Source organism: Hyposmocoma kahamanoa, unplaced genomic scaffold (genome assembly GCF_003589595.1).
Source record: "Hyposmocoma kahamanoa isolate Upper Pololo Valley unplaced genomic scaffold, ASM358959v1 220, whole genome shotgun sequence".
NCBI classification, from domain to species: domain Eukaryota; kingdom Metazoa; phylum Arthropoda; class Insecta; order Lepidoptera; family Cosmopterigidae; genus Hyposmocoma; species Hyposmocoma kahamanoa.
The window spans coordinates 950,880-972,540 of NW_020653740.1; the positions used below are offsets into that span (position 1 = coordinate 950,880).

The window sequence follows — 21,661 nt, forward strand, 5'->3', positions numbered from 1 at the left end:
AGTACCATTTGCAATAGTACTACTATTACTATAGAATAAATTACAATATTTTATAATTATAAACATCGTAACACATAATTTATGTGCATTACGTGTTCAAAGCAACCTTGTTTCTATGTGAAATAGGAATGATTGCTGTATACCAACGGCTAAAACAATATTCTCGTAAAGGTAAAGGACTATATTGCTTACGTATTAATTTATGCGTAATATTATTAAGCTTTGTCTTTGTGGCTCAATGTTAACTACAAAGTGTTTAGACGGGGAATTCCTGTTTAAATTATGGCATAATATATGAATGTTGCACCACAATATTTCTGGATCTTAAGATGTAATAATAAATCTTTATAATGAGCGATTATATTGAAAATTCGATTTTTCATATTTTTTTATTACTTTTTCACCTTTTCTGTAAAACTAAGCAGCAATAACCATCAGGAGATCTAGGCAGGCGTCCCCTGTTCTTTTGAGTTTTGAAATAATGTGCCGTTTTCATCATTTGACTTGATTTGCCTGTGTAGAAAAGAGGGAAAAATCTGTATTATATAGAAATTCCTAAAACCTAGAAGTGATAACTTGTTCTAAATCATCTCTGAGGAGGAGACCGATCTTAGCGGAACCTTCGGAACCATTTTGTCAGAAAGTGGTTTAAAAATGTATAATTAATAAAGTTGTCATGTTGTAATTAAAAATCTTGGTCAATAATGAAATTGGTGTAGAGTTTGAGCTAAGGAATTTCCTATAAAGTAACGAACTCCTCTTTCCAGAACCCAGAACCATTTAGAAAATCGTTTCTTAAAATTATCATATTTTTATATCATTAAGTGACGGGACGAAAAAGTCGTGCCCTGATGGTAAGCTACAGGCCTGGCCTAACAGTTGCAGTGCCACTCAGAACTTTAAATCGCAAAAATCTGTCACCCTGACACATAAGTTGCAACTCCCATGTGCCTGTAATGTCACCAACACCCTTACCCTTCGAAACCGGAACGCAATAATGCTGACATTATTGCTTGGCGGCAGAAATAGGTAAGACGGCAGTACTTCCCAGGACGAACTCTTTCAAGAGGAGCTGTACTGCTACTAAATGCCATATCTTAATAATAAAAATAATGATAATGATAACGATAACGATAACGATGACGATGACGATAACGATAACGATAGTGATAATAATAATAATAGTAAAGATTTATTTTCTCAAACACAAATTTTACACTAAATAGACCCAATGTTAACTTAAATATAACCGCTATTTGTGCGAGTATCATATTAAATTTACATTATCTTCATATCATATTCATCTATCATTGTTGTGGATCGACTTTCTCTCTGTGGGTGAGTGCGTGCGTGTAATGTGTGTGTGTGTGTGTGTGTGTGTGTGTGTGTGTGTGTGTGTTTGGGTGTGAGTGTGTGTGTGTGTGTGTATTGTGTGAGAGTTTGTGACATTGAGAGAGAGGGAGTGTGTGTGTGTGTGTGTGAGAGAGAGAGAGAGAGAGTTCACGATTGTTTTGATTATTTTAATTGCTTACTTCGGATGTAGTGAAAATACTCTATAATATAATAAATAATAATTTTTTTCATGTTTCATGATAATGTACCTTAGTAGTGGTAGTAAAAGTAACTGTACATGATTTGTGAAATAATGATATCCTAAATGATATTTTCGGATCTACTAAAAGTCAACCGTGACCATGGGACCTGTAAAGGGCCCGAAACGTCGGTTTGTTTGAACAAATATACGCGATTTAAATCCGGAAAAATAGTTTCATTTCCTATCTACTAAAACTTTTAAAATAACCTAACCTCCGGTTAAAAAACCGACCTCAAAAGTCATTCATCCCCTAGTTTGCCCCCCGGTAGAGGTGGAATATTTTCTTGAGAAACCTTCTTTCCAACAAAAAAAGAATCATCAAAATTGGTTCACAAATGGTGGAGTTATCGCGTAACAAACATACAAAAGAAACATACAGACGAATTGAGAGCCTCCTCCTTTTTTTGAAGTCGGTTAATAAATAAAGATCGCTTTATTCGCTTTTAGATCGCGAAAAGGAGTACAAACGCGTCTTTATACGCCTTATGTTTGCTATACATTCTAATGACGTTTTCGTTCTACTTTTATTTCATTGGCCCATAACCTTTGCAAATCTTAATTTTATTATTAAGTTGTGCTCTACAATCAAACTGGCAGTAAATAAAAATTTTGCTAGAAACAATGAAGGTAAAATTTTTATCTTTAGAAAATTCTTTGAAAGGTCAAGACTTTGATAACGAAGAGATCATGAAACGACACAGCTGTATTCATATAATTATATTTTTTTTAAAAAAACGACCTCAAACTTTACTTAACCGTTTTCGTTGTGCTACTTACTGTTACTTAGGTATACAGTTTCTAATCATTTACACAAAATGTAAATCGAAAACTATTCACAAAAATGAAAATCAGAGAAATTGAGAACATCTTTCTTTTTTGAAGTCTGTTAAAGATACAAAGTTAAGGCAGGAATTTTTACGAAAGGCGAATTCAAATATTACCCGAAGCATGGCAAAAGATTGTAAATAAACATGGCCAATACGTAATTGATTAAAGTTTCGTATTAATTTTTTCAAATATTTTTCATTTATGCTTCGTTACCGCACAGACTTTATGACCAATCAAATATTTTGATAAAATGACCTCACCCGGCAACTTACTCGTTAACGACAATGATAAACATCTCTAATTTTTTTTTAAATTTATTAAAGTCTAACATGTCTTTAACAACCTTTTAAAACATTAATTTGAAATGTACCTACCCAAACGGATTTAATTTAATATTTACCACAAATCTTTCACAGTAACATGAACATTTTAATATTTGTTCAAACATTTGTTGAACATTTTAGTATTTGGAAATAATAGGATCGTGGTTATTGTTACAAAATATTCCTCCGATGACAGTCGTTCGTGCAAATGACATAATCGGTTACGTAAATTCTCTGGAAGGTAAACCAATTAGTATTATGTTTAAGGTTGGATCAAAGTTATTAGTCCCACATCCACGTTAAACGTGCATGCGATATAAGTACGTTCGATGCTGAAGCATGATGAAGCGTGTTGGTGATTGTGTTTATTAAAACAAATGTTTGGTGCGAGTGCCGTGGTGTAGTTTGGGGTCCAACTCTTATTATATATACTCTTATTAGAAGTTTCAAGAACAAACAATTATGCAAAATATCTTTACAATGTCATTTGATTTTAGGAGGTTTGTATATAAAAACTTTAAATAAAGGACAATTGGGAATATTTCAGTGTACTCATTAGTTTGTATTATTCAACGTAATAAGTTTATAATGGTTTTTTGTAATGATTTTTAAACTCTAGTCGTTGCGTTTTGTATGAGATTTTTCTACGCAAAGACTATACGGTATAGTGTAGCAATAGTTGCCATGTTCACGTTTATTCCAACACAATGGCTTGTACAGATATTCGCAGCTATACCGTCTGATGTAATGAAAAATACCACGTTGACCGAAATCGCTGATAAACTATGATTAGGGATGCACAACGTCGTCATATCTACCAATACCTGTTCTGCCTGTTATGTGTTCTACTGTCTTTTGTTTGTTTTTGTTCTTGTGTGAATATAAGGAGTGTTTGTATTGTATTGTAATAATGACAATTGAAAATGAAAGAAGTCAAGCGACATTTGCAACACATTCCGTATTCAGAATCAGCAGATTATTCTGCGTAAATAAGTATAGTATGTATTTTTATAGAAATAGTTTCAAATTTGGTAAAACAGGTATTTTTTAACAATTTTATATTTTAGGTTTTTTTTTGTTTTCTTATAATATCAAGTGACGGGACGAACAAGTCGTGCCCCTGATGATAAGCCACTGATGACTTGTAACCTTATAGCTCTAAGTTATTCAAGCATCTAATCAACGTTGTAAAGGAACTAGAAGAACAAACTTTTTACTTACAGAAAACTGTAGGTAAACTTTTTATCTACACTTTTCTTCATTTATTTGTAATCTATATTCCTTTTTTTTATTTTATCAAGCCACGGGACGAACGAGTCGTGTGTGTCTACTGGTAAGATGCCTGTTCATAACAGTTGCAATGCTACTCGAGCTTTAAATAGGAAAGATGAGGGGCACTGCCAGTGCGCCCGTCACCCTGAGACGTAAGTTGACAAGTATCAAGTGCCTGTAATTTCACCAGCACCCTTACCCTTCAAAACCGGAACACAGTAATGCTGAGATTACTGCTTGGTGACAGAAATTGGTAAGGTGGCAGTACTTCCCTGGACGAACTCTTTCACAATGAGAGATTTCAAAATTTTCAAAATCCCTGAATAATTTTAAAAATGTCACATAGCTTCTTTTTCCTTTCAACGGTCGATATACTTTCAATCAGTTAGTTACGCAAATCAACCAATCAATCATAATTTAAAATATTTTGTGAATATGAGAAACACAAATTTATGTAACAAAAAATTAGAGCACTGTTTAAATCGTTAATCAGTCTCCTCGTGTACTTTGATTGCATGCCGATTTTAAAGATTCAAACTTCCTATCATATTCTTCTATCATATTTTTATTCATCAGTCCTTATAGTTTTTGACTTTTAAGTGATGCCAAATATTTTTTTGATTCTTATTTTATTTAGGGGTTTTAATCATTATTGAACATGTCAGCGCCATTGAAAAAACCAATACATTAACAAATCACTTATGTAATAGAATCTAAACGGATAAATCAAAATACTATCTAACCAGACATGTATACAAAATCTTCGCTTCGCTTAAATTTTGTTCGGACTAAATGGGTAGAAACCACTCAACATTAAATATACCAAAACCAAAATAGCCGCACCCTGATAGGTTTCGTCCGAACATACTTCATGACCAAATGATGTATCATATGGTATGTATACATCCTCAGGAGTTTCGCACATCCCCTCCTCATCAAATATAATAATTAGTTTAATGGTACGTCGGGATACGTGCGATCGACGATCTAAGCCTAAGTGCGATAACAATTTCAGACTGCTTAATATTAATTAGCATTTTAAAGACATCATTGCACCGTCACCATCTCATTGTCACTGTTGAACACTACTTAAATCCAACAATAGTATCCATTGCACCAAATTAGTCCATGGATATGTTCTAACACCAGTAACAGACTACAGTTTTTTGACTCTGTATAGATTGACGAGTTATTTTCCTCATATAAACATCTATAAGAGCTAAGTAGAGCAGGGTCACAACAACAAACAAATAATCGTCCCGCTCGGCTAGCGGATTGGCTAGTAGCCACAGCTTCGCGATGAGGCTACTATTAAACACTTAAATACGCTGCTGCTGGTGTTGTGGATTGTTCTGGTTGCCATATCTACCGACCCGAGAGAAAGGAAGTTCCGGGAAGACTACGGGCTCCCCGGTAAGACCAGGGCGTCCGGGTTCGTCTTAGTAGTGGTCTAGACGAGGGCCTAAGGCGAGGAGACGTGCGGAGCACGTGAGTTGTCCTTTAAGTTGGAAGCTATGCCTGGACATTGTCACAGGACACTGCGGCGGACATTTCCAGCACTAGTCCGGAGAGCTAGCTAGCTAGTACTAGTAGAGGATGAGCTAGATATCTTCCGGTCCCTCCAGGTGCGTAGTTTTATAGGGAACTGGATAGACGTTTCAGCGTCGGGAGGTGAACAAGCCGAAGAAGAGCTGAAGGTTATAGTGGCCTTCCCGCATAACCACGAGGTTGTTAGGGAGGGTCATTGTAATCAAAACTTAAGTAGAAAGATTCGAAAAGGACTGTTCTGGTTTCCAATGCACCATAAATTTTGGTGTAAATTTAAAATAGTAAATTAAATTACTTACCAACTTGTACATGATGCAGGAATCGGTTCGTTCACAAGGGTGAATGATGCCCCACGAAGGATCCAGGATGTTTTTATACTCCCTAGGCAACGTGCAATTGCATTGACCTTTACATTGGAAGGACTACATCATGCAAAAGCGAAGCGGTTCCCTATTTTGTAAACGAAGAACCTTTACTTATTTCCCTAATTTGAAATGAAATAATTAGTGTAATAATCTGATAAATTGCACTTATTAGGTGATTACAAATAAAATTTTCAATTATGTGGACGTCAAATAACAACGTGAAATGAGAAATAAAAGAATATATAATCAGTCAACTACAACATCAATCCACTTATATATTCCATCCCTTTTTTTTTTCTTTTTTTTTGACGGGGGGGAAATCTTTATGGTTACCCCTGAGCCCAGGGAGACTCAGGGGTTATGTGGGGACTCTCCCTCCAGACTGGAGGGCCTAACCTACTAAAACCACCCCGGGTTTCCCTCTCGCCGGTTGAGTCGGCGCCGTGGGATCAGTGAGCATTCACCACAACGCCGCCCGGCCGCTCTAGCTGGGCCGCGCCAGGCCAGGGCTCCCGCGCCAACGGAGGGGCGAGTCGGTTGTCCTCCGACCTGCCCCCCAGACGAGTGAGGCCGTGCAATGCAGGCTCCGGAGTCCCTGTCCAGAGCCCGCTGGTCTCACTAGGGGATCAGGCGAGCAGCGAACTGCCTTCGCCTTCTCCCCGTACGTCTGCGCCGGAGCGGGTGCGCGTCTGCCGCGTCCTCGCGCACCCGCTCCGCGGCCTCCTTTTGCGACATAACCTCTGCGCAAAAGGAGGCCACCGCCTCCCAGGACTCCTCGCTATCGAGCATGGCGGCAACCACGCTCGGCAGCGAGAGGTCCTGCCCTACAGTCCCCGTCAGAGTGCGGCGCTGCTCATCCCACCGGCTACACACCTCTAGGGTGTGCTGCGCGGTGTCACTCGCAGCGCCGCACTCGTGACACGACGGGGACGGTTCCCTCCTCGCCACCTTGTGCAGGTAGTGACCGAAGCAGCCGTGCCCGGTCAGCGCCTGCACAAGGTGGTACCACAGTGGCCCGTGGGACCGGTTTACCCACTCTACGAGGACAGGGCGGATCGCCTCTATGGTACGAGCGCCATAGGGGGGATCCGCCAAGCCCTCTTTCCACCGGTCCCGCATGCGCTGCGCCGCGAAGCGGCGCTCCCGATCCACCTCTTGGGGAGCAGGTCGTTCGCCTCGGTTCCTCATTCCCCGCCGGTAGGTGCGGACCTCCGCCAGGACCTCGGCTTCGAGGTCCCACGGCGAAGTACCGGCGAGGACGCATGCGGCAGCGCAGGCCACCGTCCTGTACGCCCTGCACATTCGCAGGGCGACCACCCTCTGGGGCCTCCTCAGCAGCGCATTCGTCGCCGCTGATATGGCCCCACTCCAAATGGGAGCCCCGTATAAGGCCATACTCCGAGTCACCCCGGCGTATAATACATTCCATCCCTGGGCACGAGTCTCCTCTCAAGCGAGGAGAGTCCGCCACGCTGGCCCAGTGCGGTTTGTGGACTTGACATGTTTCCCGAGGGCTGTGAGCTGTCTTCGACGTGCAGGTTTCATCACGATGTTTTCACCGAAAAGCTCAGGGCAAATTTCATATTAATTTTCGCACATCAATTCTGAAAAATTCGCATTCGCACTCACGGCCTTTGCTTGAGAGACTGTAGGTCGAACAATTCAAACCATTCGGTAGGTCAACTACCAAGGCTTTTCATTTAATCAGTCGAAAATGCTAAAATATATAAATATACATTATTAGACAACATCACATAGGTACGTTGCTCCCATTTTAATATAAGTAACTAAAGCGTGTTGTGTTGTGGAAATCGGAAACAACGACGCGACAACACCACAAACAGAAGACCCGAGAAGGACCCGGGAGAGTAAACTGAGAAAAGTTAGATTTCTACATTGGCCCGGCCGGGGATCGAACCCGGGACCTCAGAGATGGCGACACCATGAATCAAATAAAAGCATAATTTAAAAAACACAGATTTTTTAAAGTAAATTGACTTTTAGTCAAACTGACGTGTAATTCACTTTATACAATGGATCATATAAACATTTCCGAACATGAGTGCAAGTTTTCTGCACGATGTTTTCATTTATCATCACTCGTCAAACTAGAACCAATTAGCAATAAAATGTGATCTAATAAACAATCTAAAAATTATGTAACTAAGAATGATTTCATAAGTGACGCACGGTAGTATAGTCCGGTCCGCGCATGCATGTCCTTGAGGTGCGGGAGTTATCTCTACGCAGCCACAGGCTGCGGTACAACAACTAGCTCACACAACCTGTTGCCGCCTCCACTATAAAGAACTACATGGAGATGATAATGCGTCGAATTAAACTTCGTTGCGTAAAGAGTCGCTCTCCTTAGTTTGAGCCATAGTTCCTACCGCCGATCCCACATGGATCAACACCTTTGCTTAGTGACGTTATATTTTATATTTGAATTTGAATCTCAAAAAAAGAACTTATTCTAGAAGTATTGCACTGCTTAGTTGCTAAACAGATAGATTTGTGTTACCATTGTATGTTTAATACTTCTGTATTTTCATTAAACTGTTTTTTAAGGTGTGCTTCTGAATAAATGTCATATTATTATTATTATTATTATTATTTTGGATATCTATTTTAGACTCTCATCTCTCCAGTGGTCTAAAATATTAATTTTGAATTATCTTTATATACGATATTATGCATAAAGAGACTCCACGACTGCACTCACTGGCTTCCCTATGACAACAGATGAAAGAAAATCGTCAATAAAGTCTCGAAAACATTTCGGGGACATGTCCTTCAGCAATGAAGAAAACGACTAAGAAGACTACATTAAGTATAAACAGCCTGCTGTCTAGTGTCAATTTTATCACAGTTATAACGTTCAATTTTATTAGTAATAACAGCTCTATGCATATTTGTTCTAGAATAACTACATTTAATGCATTTTTTTATGCAGTTGTGTAGACTCTTTAATAAACTGGATATAAGCTGAGGAGCTGTTTATTTCTATATTATTATTATGATCATGAGAGGATCAAGTGAAACTCGTCGAATACTTAAACGTTAATTGATTGATAATCCACAACCACCTGTGCAGATTTTATATTTTATTTAGATATGTTTTCGTTAAACTTGTTAATATGGAGTATTTGCTTATTAATATTTTATTTAAAATCTGCAAGACTAAGTTCTTCATTGGGGCTAACCGAATTGCGTTAAATAAAATTTTTATTTTTTTGGTTTCGGCTCATCTCGAAAGACCCATACGCTCAATTGCTGCTTTATTTTGGGATCGTAACAATAAATCCATGTGTCGTCACCTGTTACTATGTCCCACACCAAATTTAACGCTCCTACGTTGAATCTGGTAAGCATGGCAACATGCAAATGGTGCAACCAAGTGACGCGATCTGTTTTTTGAGCCTCAGTCAAATTGTGTAGTATCCACCGAGAGCACACTCAAATGTTTGTGTAGTATTGATTGTATTTGACTCATGCTTATACCTAGAGATGCCCGCATCCCGTGGTACGTCACATACATGTCTGTTTTGATCATACGGTGCATAGCATCGGTGTTTTTGTTGTTTACAGCAGTGGATGGGCGACCATTACGAAATTCGTCACTGAGATTCACACGACCGCGTTTGAATTCTGCAAAATAGCTATAAATAGTCATCTTGCACGGTGCTTCATCGCCAAAAGCAGTTTTAAGCTGAGCGAAGTTCCGCTGAGCTGTTAAATTACACTAAAAGTCGTAGAAAATCATACTACGAAAATTTTCACGAGTTAAATCCATGGTGATGTAGACAACCAATTTCTAAAATGACGCCACAATATAAAAACAAGTGACAGTCAGATGAAACAAATGGAACTCTTTGGCTGTACCGGAAACTGATAGTGCGCCCTATGCATATGATATTGCATAGTTACAGCCAGAATTTTTATCTCTCTTACGTGCACATATGGCTGTGACTATGGCTGTGAATACGGTTTGTAGTGCAAGAACTAGAATTCAAATACAAAGATCGAACACAAAGAAAAATGCCTGACAGGACCATCAACAAAAAATCTGCAACAAACGCGTAGAAAAATGCGTAAGGTCTACTGGCTAGATCTGTAGTAGCTCCGTTGGTAGAGCGATAACAGACACGGATTCGTGTCCTGTCAGATACAAGGATTTTTTCTTTGTGTTCGATCTTTACATTAATAATTATAACAAAGTGTAAATTATAAATATTTTGGTAGTAAAACATAATTTTCATTACAATCAATATTACAATAGTTGTTACAATGGCTATTATGTGAGAATTTTGGAAGTAGATTATTATTAGATTTGGTAAGTAGATTAGATTTTTTTCTGTGTCGAGGTATCATGGACATACACATCGATAACATAAATTACACCCAAATTTACGAGAAAATAAATGTAAGCGTAGGTCCTCTGCGTGGCAGTCCGGCATGGTAACCGTTCGGTTACGGAGGTAGTTGCAGCAGACAATGGCTGTTAGGTAAGGATTTTGGACGTAGAGTTTAACAACAATCCCCATCTTATTACTACAGACTTTCGTCAGACCTCAAAAAATAATTAGGAAATAATATTTTCATGCAATTGAACGACAATCCTGATTTATAGCGTAGAACACACTAAAATTCAAGCAAAATATTTTTATTTTTGCTTAGTATTGAAAGGAGAATGTCTAAGAATGCTAAACTTGGATAAGGCTATTCTGACTTTATTAAAGAATATGAGAATCTTGGGCATTTGACTGAAGTCTCGGAGGCTGAATTAGGCAGTCAGTTTCTGCCACATCATGCGGTACATAGAGAACAAAGTGAAACTACCAAACTAAGAGTGTTTGTGACGCGTCTGCCAAAACAACGTTAGGAAAGGCATTGAACGATATACAGTATGTTGGGCCTGTAGTGCAAGACGACTTACTGTCTAATAAAGGTTCAGGCAGCATAAATATATAGTTACAGCGGATATAGAGAAGATGTATAGGCAGATCCTAGTAGAGCCCAGCCAACGCAAATATCAGCAGATTCTTTGGAGACATCAAGAGTTTGAAAATATACGCAATCAATTTTGGCCCGTAAGCGGTAGAAGTTTGGCTAGGAGCACCGTGAATAAGTGTAAGATCTGCTGGATCATGAAAGTAAAAAATATAAATCCTATTGTGGGAAACTTACCTGTGTCTAGGGTAACTATATAGGGTAACTATGTGCCTGACCCAAATCTGAAGCAGCCTTTTTTATTCTCGAGGCTCTACCTCCTCGAGGAGGGGCAGTATGTTAGCGCCTCCTTGGACGCTGTGGCTGCTGGCTACGATGGCTTGACGTTTATTATTATTGATTTTATTTTGTTCTAAAGAAAAATGTCATATTTTATTTTCTCATTGTTGTATAGAATTCTTAAAAAAAACCTTCTGGTTTACACTAATAATGGAGTCTTATTTATCGGCGTTAACAATTTCGGCCTTAATGAAATGGGACTGTTTAGAATATGTCAACCGCATGCACGCTACAAATAGATGGGTCCAATTATAACAAAGCGACAATTGCCTCCGTCGAGGTATATACTCTGCAAAAAGTGATGTAACAACTTAGACAGCTTTAAAGCAAAATTCGTTTGTGATTAGAGGCGAGAAGCTTTTGCTCAACAGTTAAACATGATCACTTATTGAAAATAATTAATTGAAGTATTTTTAGGTGACCGTAAATACTGAGAAGTTACTTTTGTTAAATTGGGCAGTGTAGTACCTTTTGAACCTTTGATATAAAACTTTGGATCGTCAGTAAAAAAAGGTCTTTAAAATTCAGCGAAATGGCCTCGTAATTGTAAAAATGAGAAATTTGGCATTCATAAATGGCAATATGAATTTAGAATAACATTAATAATAAGATTCGAATTATTTTAACATATTAGAAATAAATAATTCCGAAGTATGCCGCTAGATGTCGTATGCTTCGACGAAACTGTTTATAAAATAATTTTAAATGTAAAGACAATATTGTAATTAAACAGAATGATTGAGTATTAATAAATGGCAATATGAATTTAGAATAACATTAATAATTAAATGCCAATTGCTTTATCAAGATTACTTTTTGGATGGTTACTAACAACAATACTTAATAGTTTCATCCTATTATCAAATTATAATTAAACATAGTTAAGAAAATCTATAAGTAACAGAGGGTTATCATTATTCTATCATGAAACAATTACCAATTGACAGTAAAATACTTTAAGCTATTCTAACAATTCTTGCATTCAGTAGGAATCAGGATCTTGCGCCGACTAATATATTTCAATTGGCACTTTAAATGTATAAACTATTTTATTTTCATAATATACAGGTAATGTACAATAAAAGCTTAAATACTAAAAAGTAAAACTATGATTAAATTATATGAATAAAATTGGGTCCCCGCGGCAAGGTGCCCAAGATGCTAGCAGCGATCCCCCTTTGTATGGCTATATTAATGCGTTGAGCAAGGTAGCTGCCGACCCTTGGGTTTCCCAGACAGTTCATTAATTTTTTGGATAAAAATTTGTACAGATATACAAAATGTTATCCTTTTGATTTGATTTTTCCAATATATTTGTATTTCCAATATCGCGGATCCACGACCCTCTGCTTGGAAGGCAGTAAGTCAAACCATTACATATTACCACGGATTATTGCGTATAATTATTAGAAGAAACACTCTGAATAATATGTAACACACAGTAGGTACAGGCTAGAGAGTGACATGAAGGTTGGTTTTTGGTATTACACATTTTAGGGGATGTTTACTAATGGTGCGTAATCGGACATTAAGAATATTAACCTCGCGATAAAAATAAGTTGCCTAAATATTGAGGCTTTTCTTAGAACCTTAAATAATCTTATAAGTTGAAATATTTTGTCTTTTAACCAAGTTAGGGACACAAGAAACAAAAAAATAAAACGACTCTTTTTGTCTCTATATAAACACTTTATTATTAATTCAGAATAAACAAATGACAGCCGTACTTGATTTCATATTTGTTATTGACTGGCAATTAAAACTTTTTAATATTTTTATCGACGAAAGAAGGGCCAAGTAGTGTAGGCAGCTGGCAGAGCTGCAGCATATGCAGATGTTAAGGGCAGCGCAGTGTACGGTGACGATATTGCTGGCAGGGCAGTGTACGGTGTCGCTACAGCTGGCAAGGCTGTGTATGAAGCAAGTGGTGGTGTCAAGGGTAAAGTATAATCTGACACGACAGCTGATTGGTAGGCATAGGAAGAGGAATAAGGGTAGGGTACTAGCGCAGGGTAAATTAAAGGATCTGCAATCACACAGCCCAGAAGCGCCGCCACTACCTGTGTAAAAAAGTATTCGTTGTAATTTTGTAGTAATAATAATATTTATAGGAAATTAAACAATTTTTTTTCGGCTGACATCAATCAACAGTGTCCAAGGGGGCCTGTAAATAGCCCGAAACATTAATATGTCTATAAAAACTAATACCTATTTGAGATTTAGATCAGAATAGTTACATTTCCTTATGTAAAAATCGCGAAAACGGTAAGAAGTCAATAATAATGTTATTATTTACTACAAAGTTATGTTGCCATTATACCACTTAAACATTTTACTATTTTATTTCGTCAATTTACTTTAACGTTGTCGTAGTTGATACCTAATTATTACGTGTACTAAAAAACATCGTCCACATTTGCTTACAATGATATTATATTTGTTTAACACAAGTAGTGTTTGTAGGCGCAGAACATTTACATACTTGCTCTACATTTTTAAATGCCAAAGTATCGGTTTGTTTCCAAAATTAATTAAATACTATGCATTTCGTAAAACAAGTTTTACATCGCGATTACTAGACGTTTGGCATTAATCAGATATAAATAGAAAATAAACTATGCACGGAACTCATTAATTTTTATTATCTTGCAATGAACACATTTAATACTTACCAGTAATGTACCGCCCATATTGCTATTATAAAATATTTGGCTCAGCTCTTCAGTTCGTCCCTGTTTGGAGTACACTGACTGACAGAAACATTCTTTACCTTATATATTTGGACCACTTTAAATGGAAACGAACGCGAATTGAAAAGAAACCTCACTGAATAGTATTGTCAAGGTCTCGCTGAATGTCTAAGTGAAACAAAAGAATGTATTATTGTAGCCAAAGTGGACTAATATTCAAAATATTTTCCCATTAACCTTGCAGATGTTATATCATACAAAAGGTAACATATTCAAAAACTAATAATACTGACTATTCCAGACATTATATTTCCACTTAGTAATATTTTGCATTCAAATGAAAAACAGTAGTTTTTTCAAAAATAATATTTATTAACATTCATTGTACAGAAAGCGTTTATTCTTGTTTGTGTACAATATATTCCATGGCAATTGCTGTTGATTTAGTCACAAAAATAAACAATTATAGAGAGAACTTTTAGGTAGGTATTGTTACGTTGTAATTATAGACTTGAAGACTGAAGAACAAGGATCATTCATTTACGTTTCCACAAATAAGCGTAGCTGGAGGGATAACCGTAGCCACTGGCATAGGTGAGAGGCGTGGAGTAGGCAGAGTATGTCGAGTAGGCGGGGTAGGTTGCAACGGGAGCAGAATATGCCTGATACGCAGCGACACGGGCAACGGGGGCAGAATAGGCAACAGCGGGCGCCGTGTAGGATACGGCGGGAGCACTGTAAGACACAGCTGGTGCGGAGTAGGATACAACTGGAGCACTGTAGGCTACAGGAGAATATCCGAAGGTCAAGCTCGGTTTAGCAGCAGCAATGCCGACCAGAGCGAGGGTAACAAACTGAAAAAAAAAAAAATAATTAGCCTTTATTAGCAATGATATAGCCACGGTGAGGCAATAGACACTGGTTCGAGTCCAGAATATTTCTTTGTGTTTGTTCAATCTTTGTAATATCAACAATAATGACAAAGTAGTGGAGCATTTTCATAAAAACCAATAGAATACCGTGGAGGTGAAACATCCTGGCATTCAATAAGCTGAATTATTTTACATATTTATTTTATCTTGAAATTGTTTTTTTTTAATTTTTTTTTTATTACTGTTTACACACACATACACTTTTTTTGTAGTTGCTGTAGTTACTGTTGGTGTGACTAATCAATAAATTATAATTTTGAGCAATTGATTGAATCTGTTGAGTTTTAAAGATAATTTAGACGATTTATATTAATACATAAAACAAACCAGAAAATAAATAAATTAATAGATAGCTGAGCACTTACCAGCTTGAACATTTTGTGGTACGCTTTCAGACGACGGTAGACTGAATGATGAGCTCCTCATCTTCAGTTACCATTATATACAAGTTTCCTAAAACCGGACTATGGCCTAAATCGGAATTGATCAAAATGTAATAAAATACGCCTTGTTGAAATCCGCTCAAGATCCACATTGCTATATCATGTATGTGGAATGAAATTTAATGGCAAATTCGAATTTGTTCATACATTTAACTCAAGGCTACCTTGGCAAAACTAGTCTATTTAATCACAAATTTGTGTAAAAATTAATGAGGTACGGAAGCTGTCTGTGTTGCAAGACGTATTTTCATATTAGCCACTTGTAATAAATAATGGAAGTAAATTATAATAAATAACCAAGAGAAAATATTATTGTACGGTATATAGAAATTAATGTGCCAAATAATAATAACATGCCAGACAATCACACCGATAATTTGGTCTCAAACTGGCAAATTTCCTGTACTTTGAGTTCCAGAGCAAACTTCTTGGCACTACCCAGACCACCCACCGATTTAGAAAAGTTCATTTCCCAAATAGGACCTACCGGGAATCTGATCTCTTCATCCAACAACGCTCACAGCGCAAAACGTTGAGTCTATGTCTATTTTTATTAAATAATAGAAACAAAGATTGTTATTAAAATACAAATTTAATATATAAAAAAACTTAATTTAATATTAAAAAAACTTTATACCAAGATCAAAAGTATATATAAATATCTTAATTTTCCAAATGGAGAAAAAAAATTAAAAATTCGCCAAATTTTTCTACTTTGGCAACATCAAATGGGCGGAGTCTCCAGAATCAGAGAAGTGCAAAGATTAATGAATTCGTACAAACTACATGTTTATAGTGTACTTTATCAATGTCACCTATATGCGGATGTAAAACGGGTAAATAATTACAATAAATACTCTAATAAAGAACCTCTTTTTGATATTTTGGTTAATAATGTACTTATCGATTACGACGTATAATCAATTTTATTACCTTTACGATGCCGTAATTGGTGTTACGTTCATACATAAATGAAATAATGTATACAATTTTACATTTTGTTCAAAAAAGGAACTTCATAAGTCGGAATTGATACGAGTACGTCGAAAAATATCTATTAGATGTACCATCTCAGTCAGCCGTGACTATGTGACCTGTAAAGGGCTCAAAACGTTGGTATGTTTGAAAAAACAAATATAAGCTATTTAGATCCGAAAAAATAGAACTATTAGATACTCAAGAAAAATAAAAAAGCGGAAAAGTTTGGTATGTATTCAGTTTAATTTTGGCATAGTTACAATAACATGTAAGATTGAACTGAAAGCTTTAAACATATATTAAACACAATAATATCACGATACAGCTTCAATGGAAATAATCATTTGTTTTTTAAAGGTAGTAGGAGTATGGAGAAGCATAGGTGTACGCTGAGTATGCCACTGGGGAGTATGCGCTGTACGCGGAGTACGCGACAGGTGCAGTGTATGCCGCCGCAACTGGAGCAGTATACGCTGCAGCTACTGGTGCGTAACTGACCACCAATGGCTTAGCAGCGGAGAAAGCCAGGAGGGCTGCGAAGACTACCTGTAAAAAAGGAGTGATTTATGTTTTATTGTTTCGAAGGAATTTGTGCCCAGATTTAAGCATGGGCATCGTTAGTTTCCATTTATCTACCGGTTTGTATGACCCGGAGTACGTGTCAAAAAGCTGACGACGTGTGTCTGAAATTTTACTTTAAGAATATTAAGCAAACTGAAAATAACGGGCACCGTTTTTGCTGTAACATATTATTATAATTTTACAAAACTACAAAATTTAATAGATAATCATTGACTTACAATTATATGGTGGTCGGGTCCGCGCTAAAAAGTGTCCGAACTTATAGGGCGTTAAAATCGTATACAGAGCGTCATTCACGCTCTAGTCTTCGTTTGTTCGACTGACAGCGAAGCAAGCAAAATTAGACAGTACTGCGATGACATTACAATTTAAATTCAACGTTTTAGCTTTTTCATATTCCTTTACATGTCACTACGTTTTAAATAGGTTGACTTGGGACATTTTTTTCGTGGTTTTTGTATTAGACCCGTCGTCCATTTATTTGTAAGTCAATATAGATTTAATGATAGAATGATAGAATTTACAAAATTATGACAATTGATCATTGACTTACAATTATATGGACGTCGGGTCCGCGCTAAAAAGTGTCCGCACTTGTAAGGCGCTAAAATCGTATACAGAGCGCGACACTCCGCTTTAGTCTTCATTTGTTCGACTGACAGCGCGATACTGCGATGACATTACAATTTAAATTTCGAATAGGTTGACTTGGGACATTTTTTTCGTGGTTTTTGTATTAGACCCGTCGTCCACTTATTTGTAAGTCAATGCAATTGATCTACAAATTTATAATCTACAGATTCATTACAAAAAGTTGATTTGTCTTTGTCCTTTAGTTCTTTATCCTGACTATATCTTCGTATTCCTTCTTTCCGTCTGACCTTGTTTCGGATTTAAGAGTAACATTGTATTTTAAAAACATAATGTTTGATGGATGAAGACCAATTTCATACTTGAATAATAACTAAATGGTAATTCTTTTAACCAAGAATTTGAAAAAATAGTAAATTTTGTTCGGAAGTTTGAATTTATTAGATATTAAATGCTCGAGTCTAAATTAAAAAATAGAAATCTTTTATTTTACTATTCCCAAGAGATATGTATTACTTATATAAACGGTTACAAAGAGCTTCAATTAAAGGTAGCGACTTGGGATCTCGAACAGTCTTAATGTGCCGTTAATAGGATTTATGCGGGCGGAATTCACAACTGTATAAACGGTAATAAACAGAAGCCATAAACACAACACGAAATCTAGAATGTTCTCTTTTTTATATAGAAGTAATAAAGTATTTTTATAAACGTGAAGTGATGGAACGAACAAGTCGTGCACCTGATGGTAGGCTACACGCCTGTCCGTAACAGTTACAGTGCCACTCAGAGCTTTAAATTGCAAATATCTGAGGGGCACTACTACTGCGCCCGTCACCCTGAAACTTGTATTGACAAGTCCCATGTGCCAGTAATTTCACTTCAAATGTTCAAAGTCTTCGTAAACCAATGACATCTGCTGACGGGTCCTGTGCCAGCATTGATCATAAATGTTTCAGGATGCTGTTGGCACTGCCACGCTTTTGCAGTGTTCCAGGAATATTCGAGGAGGCGCGTACTGACAACTTCAGTGCAGTAATACGCAAGAGACTGCCTTCCTAGTGCGTTGCGTGCGTGATAGTCCCAACACACAACACAATTGCCAACTATTCTAAACAAGGGCAGGCACTAAATCACCTTCTGTTTATTTGTAGACAGATAATATAAAGACCCGATAACAATTAAATAAAGTACTTACAAGCTTGAACATTTTGTTTGTTAAGGGAATGTGCGTCAAACACTGATCAAGCGTGATCGGTACTCGCTATTTTATAAGGAGTCCATGATGACCCCTATAGTATTGTATTGGCATCGATTCGGCGACTGCGCGCCTTGGCAGGACGTGCGCGATCCTGAACGCGACTTGAATAGCTATTACTACTACAGAGTGAGTTATATCGTATAGTTTATATCGTTTGAAGATTTGAATAATACTCGTATAACTTTTAATAAAAAATACCAAGTGACGGGCCGAACAAGTCGTAAGTCGCATATGTCTGTCTATGGCAGTTGTAGTGCCATTCAGAGCTTTAAATCTCAAAGATCTGAGGGGCAGTGCCGTTGCACTCGTCATTTGAGCCATAAATGTGCCTCTATTTTCACCAGCATCTTTATACCCTTCAAAAGCGGAACGCAGTAATGCTCACACATTACTGCTTGGCGGCAGAAATAGGTAAAGTGGGATTACTTCCCTGGACGAAATCTTTCACAAGGAGCTCTACTGCTACGAAACGTACAGTAATGGAATGTTATCTTAATGTCAGTAAGTATCTGTTTTCAATTATTCTCGCATAAGCCACAATTGTACTTGAAATTATATTTACTTTTATTTTTTGTTTATGTTTCTTATACTACAAATGTTCACTTGTAAGTGCGTATCAGGAATCAGGAAACAAAAAAAAGAGAATAAAAAACCAAATGCTAAAATTGCATTATTCAGTTATGCCAATGAATACCTAATACAAAATAAACAATTTGTGCAGATAAGCCAATTTAACACAACAGCTAGACCGCCAGCCAGACTTTGTTTGGTAAATCCAATCGTAATATATTATGGCATGCATTTAAGTGATCATTTTAAATTTGAAAAAGCAGCAGGCAAGAAAATCTAAATGGTCTTTTTTTTAGTGATTAATCATCTTTCTTGGAGACATAAAATAAATTAAATCAATGGATATTATAATCTGTTGTGAGCTACGCAAAAAAGATTTGATTTGTAGAAATTAACTTTGATAGTTTTATGTTCGGCCTCAAAACTAAGACAAATGAGCATTGAAAATAAAAGTAAGATACTTATTTTTAAAACTAATTAATTGTTGATTAAATTAGTATAATAATATAATATTAATTATAATATAATTTGACCTGAAAACATGTTCGGAAACGCAACCAAATTCTTCTGGCACTCGCCGGCCGCTGCCGCGACACGCTCACTTCGTTCGTTCGGCACGTGCTGCTTATTCATATACTAGCCTATTGAAAAGTAGGTGCGACAAAGCAACTAAGATTTATTAGGAGACATCAATATCAGTATCAAAAAATATACTGCATATAATTGTCATCAATGGTTAGAAGAAAAGACCGATAATAAACAAGGGGATCCAATGTTATTTTTGAAAACCAAATACTCATTTAGTATGTTTAAATATAATAATAGTGTGTTACCTTGAATACGTTCATTTATAATTTATCCGTAGATCAACATGTAGATTTAACAATTAATATAAATACAAAACATTAAAAAAAATTCGTTTATTTAACAAAGTGCACATTTACAATAGATCAATTATATCCTTGAGGATCAAATAACATTATCCCTTTTAAAACTAATTCGTTCTAATATCTGCCCACATTCCTGTTGCCCCAAATATATCTCAAGCACTTTTGTATGGAATTAAAGCATTCAACCCATTTACACGTCCCACTGCTATGGGCACGGATCTCCTCTCAGGCAAGGGTTTAGGCAATAGTGGCGGCTGAGCCAATGCAGGTTGGGGACTTCACAAATTTTCCAAGAGATAACCTTCTTAAGCGTGCAGATTTTATCACGACGTTTTCTTCATCGAAAAGCTCATGGTAAATTTCAAATTAAATTTGGCAAATTCAAAATACATATTTTGAAAAACTCAGAGGTGCCAGCCCGAATTCGAACCCACGGCCTTTGCTTGAGAGGCGGTATGTCAAACAATTCAGTATCAGTAGATCTTCTTGTGAAAGATTTCGTCCAGGGAAGTACTGCCACCTTACCTATTTGTGCCGCCAAGCAGTATAGTGAGCATTATTGCTTTCCGGTTTTAAAGGGTAAGGGTGCGGGTCAACTGAGGAAGATACTATCTCCCAAGATACAGATTCGCTTAGTTTGGGAGATAGGGTGATAATGCACATATAAATTACAGGCATATGGGACTTGTCTCAGGGTGACGGGTGCAGTGGCGGTACCTCTAAGATCTTTGCAATTTATAGTTTTGAGCGGCACTGTGGATGGCGTGTCGCTTACCACCAGGCGCACGACTTGTTCGTCCCAATCGTTGTGATGGCACTTGCTATTATAAAAACAAAATTAGGCTACCACTTTTTACACAGATAGATAGAATTCCTTTAATGACAACAGGCAACAGGCAACAGCTTACAAAAGGAAGCTACATAGTATAGGCAAACAGGATAGTTTCATACTCGTATTCTTTGGGTATAGCAATGTGGTACTAAATTAATGAAAATAAATAAATAGTGACCCATTATATTTTGACAACGATTTTTCTTAATATCATTTTTATAACAACTATTATTAGATAAAATAAATGAATATGAATATATGCCTATATCTACCAACTACATACAAAGAATTTCTCTTCGCATTATATTATTTCATATGTTTATTAATATGTATTAAACTTGAGGTAATATTATCCAAAATAGACGTGGTGAAAAGGGATACACTATGTTACAAATATAAAACAAGATACATAATAATGCTCCGTAATACCGATTTAAAAAAGCTAACGTCCTGTATAATGGGCAATAGCCAAACGACGCCTAATCAAGACGCAAGGATCTAAGCGTGTAGAACATTCGATATGCCTTTGCCTATGTTGGAATAATGGTAATGAGCTTGACGACTGTCGTAGAATTATCAAGGCCAATATTAAATATTCCCATGAACTTGATTTTAAACATCGATCATATACATACATGTACAGTCACGTGGGTTAAATAAAAATATATTCGGA

The 21,661-nt window shown here is 36.8% G+C and overlaps 2 protein-coding genes across 2 annotated transcripts; both read right to left on the reverse strand.

The window, feature by feature from the left end:
* Nucleotides 1-12,895: 12,895 nt before the first annotated feature.
* LOC113228024 lies at nucleotides 12,896-13,966 on the reverse strand. The gene is made up of 2 exons (XM_026461161.1): nucleotides 13,892-13,966; nucleotides 12,896-13,279 (listed from the first exon to the last, which is right to left on the reverse strand). The coding sequence occupies exons 1-2, from the start codon at nucleotides 13,907-13,909 to the stop codon at nucleotides 12,995-12,997; spliced, it is 303 nt and encodes a 100-aa protein (XP_026316946.1). The 5' UTR covers nucleotides 13,910-13,966; the 3' UTR covers nucleotides 12,896-12,994.
* A 428-nt stretch (nucleotides 13,967-14,394) lies between these two features.
* On the reverse strand, nucleotides 14,395-15,307 carry LOC113227946 (cuticle protein 16.5-like). Its single transcript, XM_026461057.1, has 2 exons — nucleotides 15,207-15,307; nucleotides 14,395-14,763 (listed from the first exon to the last, which is right to left on the reverse strand). The coding sequence occupies exons 1-2, from the start codon at nucleotides 15,216-15,218 to the stop codon at nucleotides 14,446-14,448; spliced, it is 330 nt and encodes a 109-aa protein (XP_026316842.1). The 5' UTR covers nucleotides 15,219-15,307; the 3' UTR covers nucleotides 14,395-14,445.
* Nucleotides 15,308-21,661: the final 6,354 nt, after the last annotated feature.